The 5,411-nt window shown below is 36.2% G+C and overlaps 1 protein-coding gene across 1 annotated transcript; it reads right to left on the bottom strand.

Moving 5' to 3' along the window:
* Positions 1 to 584: 584 nt before the first annotated feature.
* On the bottom strand, positions 585 to 5,007 carry LOC107854603 (putative late blight resistance protein homolog R1A-3). Its single transcript, XM_016699613.2, is given in 2 exon segments — positions 585 to 1,222; positions 1,827 to 5,007. Coding segments are annotated over 2 exon segments (2,868 nt in total). The 5' UTR covers positions 4,549 to 5,007; the 3' UTR covers positions 585 to 1,076.
* Between the last annotated feature and the right edge of the window lie 404 nt (positions 5,008 to 5,411).

Raw genomic sequence — 5,411 nt, 5'->3', positions numbered from 1 at the left:
ACAACATAATCAATCTCATTTACCATTTCTAGCCCACAGGCTCTTACGAAGTCACCATGGTTCTCAACATGGTAATTTAAAAATCCAAGTTAATGAGAAAAAAGTTATAAACTTGTATAGGGAAACCATTAGCATAACTTATAGCTCATAGCATAACATCGACGTATAGCATGTCTGGCCAAGCATTAAACAAATTTTAAGTCCTTTTACGACCATCATTCTTGAAATAATTAGTGCTATTGAGGAATTCGCTCGAACTATGCACAAATGTAGATTCCAGTTTGCAAATTTCTCTTTAAGAGGCTCTTTCAATCAAAGTATTACTAGCTAGGTATGCAGTGTTGAAACTATATTTTCTGGAGAGTTAAAATGCTATTATTACATCTCAACTAACAATAATTTTCTAATTCAAGAAATGAGTTGCAAATATCGATGTATAATTTCATAGACTCTATAGTCGAATCATTATTTATTTTACTTACCTTGATAATATATCAAAAAGATGATTTTTCAATTTTTTTTATATCTTTTTGAAAAATATTTACATTTATGAAAAACATAGTGCGATGAACGAGCATCGACAGTCTATAACAGTATCAAATTATTAATCCATTGATTCCCTTCTCATTACAGGTTAGAGTAAAGCATCTAGTACCCTCCTAAACTATGACCAAATTTGCTTAGAGTAAAGCATCTAGTACCCTCCTAAACAATGACCAAATTTGCTTAGAGTAAAGCATCCAGTACCCTCCTAAACAATGACCAAATTTGCTGACACACTCCAACTACACGGGGTCCCTATTACCCCCGAACAAAATTTTAGCATATTTTTACCAACCTTTTTAGCTGACGTGCCACATTTGATGTGGGCATCATTTTTATGTAATTATGGTGCCATGTCAGCACAAAAGGGTGACAAAAATATGCTAAAATTGATTCTAGAGGGGTAATAGGACCCTGTGAAGTTATAGTGTGTCGTAGCAGCTTTGACCGTAATTCGATGGGGTGGAGGAGAGGGGGATGATACTGGATGCTTATCTCTACATGTTATTCTGAACAGATAACAACCAAAGATCTTAATTATCATCATGTTCTGCAGCATCAGCATCAGAATCTTCATTATCATTGTCTTCTGCAACATCAACATATGAATTTTCTTCATCATCATCGTCGTCATCATCATAATCATCATCGTCATCTTCATCATCATCAAATTCATCATCTGTATGATGTGACTTGTGAAAATGAGAAACTGTGTAACCTTGATAAATATATACATACCTTGATAAAATTAATACAAAGTATTTCACTTGTTGATATTTCAATTATTTCATAAAAGAGTTGAATCCAAGTAAACCTCATTTTACTAGAATTTATACACTCGATACCTTAAAATTCGTGTGCAATGGCAACAAAGAGAGCAAACATCTACTCTTCATTTTTCATTTTATTTTTATTGTAATTTAATGGCATGGTTTGACATTAGCTCATTTGTTTGTTCAACCCATCTTAACCTGCCCAACTTCAGCCAAAACAACCCATTTGCCACTTCTGAGTAACAATTAGATCAAATGTGCTCACATTTAGCTATCTTAAACGAAAGTACCAAAATTGCTCAAAAATATATTTAAGGGGCCATTTTGAACTACCCTCAAATATAAGGAATATTCTTGTTAATTTCTCTTATATTTTAAGTAGGATTTTAACCAAATTTTGTCAGTTATTTTTGTGAAAGAATATGGGGCAAAGCTAAATAACTTTTGTGTATGACTTGACTTGTGGAAATGAGAAACAGAGCGTGACCCTGATAAATATTATATACTTACATGGATTGGAGATACGAACATCCACGGGGTTATTTCCGAGGTCTTCTTGTTCTTTTTGAATTCGTGTTGCAGATTCCCCAAGTTCGGGAAGACATCTTGTTAACTCAATCAATTGAAGTGTGTGGATTTCTGCAAACTCAATAGGTATCTCTTTCAAATATCTGCACACGTTGAGCACAAGGCGCTCAAGGACAGGAAAATTATCATCTGTGGCTTTCCAGTACTTGAGATCATTATATTCAATTAACAAAACCTTCAATCGAGTAAATCCCTTGACATTTGGATGCCATTCTTCACCATCACAAGCATTAAACACCAGCTTGAGCACCTCAAGCTTAGGCAACTCAGCTATGATGTCCAAGTACGACCAACTTAGCAAAGTTCCCTCCAACTTCAGCTTCTTGAGCGTTGCTGGAAAAGCTTTTGCACTTGCTGGCAAAAAACAAAATGTTGAGAAGCCCATAAGACTCAATGTTAGTTGCTGCAGATGGACAAGATTGTTGAAATGCCCATTATTACTGATTCCTAATTCCTTGACATTCTGAATCCCCATAATAACCTCCTTCGTGCAACAACCTGGAGACAAGCAAGAAATAGTTTGTATGTTTGAAAAACCCATGTGACTCCCTTTGTCAGCAGATACGCTTGGGGGATTTGGCAGATAAAATTTGGCCGCCAGTTTGAGATGCCTTAATTGCATTAGTCCCCAAATTTCCTCTGGACAAGTTATTTTAACTGTTCAACCAGGATGCTCTTGAACAATGATTGTCTGCAGATTCCATAACCTGCAAATTTCTGGAGGTATGTCTAAATTCTTATGGCAGACCAAAGATAGGTACCTCAACCAGATGAGGCTTACTATCTGTAGAGGGAAATTATCAATCTCTATATGTCTCAACTCCAAGACTTTGAGTAATTTGAAATGAATAAGCTCTGATTTGAGAACAGGAGAATAAAATGAATCCTTAAGATGAAAAGAGAAAATAGAATGGGTTCGTTTCAAAAGATCGTTGTTGTCATGACCTCCCAACTGACGATGTACAGGGGTAAGAAGAGCCCTATAAAGACCATAGTGAAAATAATCAATTTTATCACCAGTCATGCGTTTAAAGGGCTGCATTTTTTGCATACTGAGATATCGATATTCTGAATATGAATATGAGTAATGAAGCACAATGTCGTTCATGATAAAAATGTTCTCCCTTTGAATTTCTCTAATGCACAGGTCATATATTAGATCATGAACCTTACATGATCTAATTTTTGTTCCATCTTGACATTTCTTGCAGACGAGAACTAGACATCTATCGACAAGCTCTTGCAAACACTTCTCAGCCTCTCCTTCCAAATCATTTTCCCACAGCAGGAACCCCTCAGCCATCCACGTTCTCATCAGTTTCTTCGCTGGTATTTCACTGTCTTCTGGAAAAAATCTGAAATGCAGAAGACATATTTTTAGATTGCTGGTCAAGTGATTGTAACCCAACCCAAGCACAGGTGAACATTGCTCATCAGGATCATTTGTGATGAATGAGGTGACATCTTTGGCCACACTTCCCCAATCTTTTATTGCCCTTTTAGGTTTGAGAAGTCCAGTAACCACGACAATAGTTAGTGGTAACCCGTGACATTCATCTTCGATTTTCTTCCCAATAGTCTCAAACTCAGATGACAATGCTTCATTTGAAAATGCTGCACTTTTAAAAAGGTTCCAACTCTCATTTTGATCCATGAAGTTCATCTGCATAGAAAGATTCTCTGTACCAGCATCGCGAGCTACTTCGTTGTTACGGGTAGTCAACAGTATTCGACTCCCTGCATTGTCTTCCGTTGGAAAGCATCGTCTCACACTATCCCACACTTCACAACTCCAGATATCATCCAAGACAATTAAGTACCTCTTTTTCTTTAAATTTTTCTGCAGCATGTCTGCTAGCTTTGCTTCACCTTCCTCCTTAACCTTGTCATCTATTTTGATGGTCGATTGCAGAAGGCTCAACAAAATATCCTTTATGTTGTGCTGTTGAGATACAGTAGCCCAGGCACGAACATCAAAACGGCGTAGAATTGATTCATGATTGTAAGCTTCTTTCGCTAAGGTTGTTTTACCTATGCCTCCCATCCCGACAATCGGGATGACTTTGGGTTCACCAGAGTAACTTACCGTCAGATCTTCTAACAAGCGTTCATTTTGATCGTCACGTCCAACCATATTATTGTTAACATTCAGAATATTGTTTGTTGAACTTGAGAAATCATGAACCAATGATTCCTTTGACACTTGTCTTCCTTTATCTTGAATCTTTGTTGACTCTTTCTAGATATGATCAATGTCCTTTGCTAATTGTTGAAGGCTTTTACGGAACTTTTGTTGAAGGCTTTTACGGAACTTTCGGCATGTCCATATATTTGAGATTCCATTGAAAAATCTTGAGCCAGTGATTCCTATGATGCTTTTATTTTTTTCCATTATAGTTTTTGTTACCTTTAGTAGAATTGTGTATTCAACAGAATTTGCAACTTCTTTTACCTCTACTTCAAAATCCGTCATTTTTCCAAAAACATTGTTTTTCTCAAAGTTCTTGAGAAATACTTCCAGGGAACTAACCTTTTCACGAAGAGCGCAAAGTTTTCGGTTTGGGATTAGAGATTTTATCGGAGAATTGGATGTCAAGAGCGATTCAATTGTTCTCATAAGAGAAGCCACACTTGCATGAGCCATATCTACTGTATTCTCGTTTCTTTCCTTTGTTGTTATGACCTGAAACCTGCAGGGTTGCAAGAGATCAATGGTATTACAAATAACAAGATACGCAGATTTGCTGAAAAGGCACACATAAACTAAAGAAGATCAAGTAATGGTGACAGTGAGTTCAGTCCCAAACTCAGTAGCTTTAGCTCATTTAACGCGTAAAAATAATTTAATTCCCAGTAAGCAAAAAAGATTGTGGTTCAAAACTCTGATTTGCTTACTTAGGTAATGTTTTCTATGTTGCCGGGACGACTCTTTAAAAAAGTTGCCACAGCCATGTCAGATCCTTAAAAAAATGCTCAACGTTTGAAGGATCCAACACGTAATCAACGTTATTTTTGAGGATTTCGAGCAACATAACTATACATTAATGAGAGAAGTATTGTTTTTGCTCTATAACTTTAATAAAATGAGAGAATAATTAATGGAAACTAGCCTTTCAATGGCAGATCAGACAGCTTCAAAATCACTGCAAGAGATATTTGAGAAAAGGATAGAAGAAATGACAATATTATGAGTCAAAAGATAAAAGAGTACCTAACCAAGATAAAATTTGAGTGGCTGAAATGATATCTGCTAAATTTATCAGCCCAAACAGTCCCTTAACTTTACATAGTCGGTTCACTTAGGTTCCTGTAATCTAATGTTGAACATAAATGGTCCTTTATCTCTGTAAAAAAGGGTGCACTTGGAAAAAAATGTATAGTGCTTTATACACGTAGTGGGATCTGGAGATGGTAGAGTGTACGCAAATCATTTCAAAGTAGTCGAGAAATAGATGTCCCTTATTTAAAATATAGAGAAAGCGAGAGAATAATACTAAAACATGGTAA

The sequence above is a fragment of the Capsicum annuum genome, unplaced genomic scaffold, assembly GCF_002878395.1.
Source record: "Capsicum annuum cultivar UCD-10X-F1 unplaced genomic scaffold, UCD10Xv1.1 ctg77524, whole genome shotgun sequence".
NCBI lineage: Eukaryota > Viridiplantae > Streptophyta > Magnoliopsida > Solanales > Solanaceae > Capsicum > Capsicum annuum.
The sequence above is the reverse complement of the archived record's forward strand: the minus strand, read 5'-3'. Positions and strand labels throughout refer to the sequence as shown.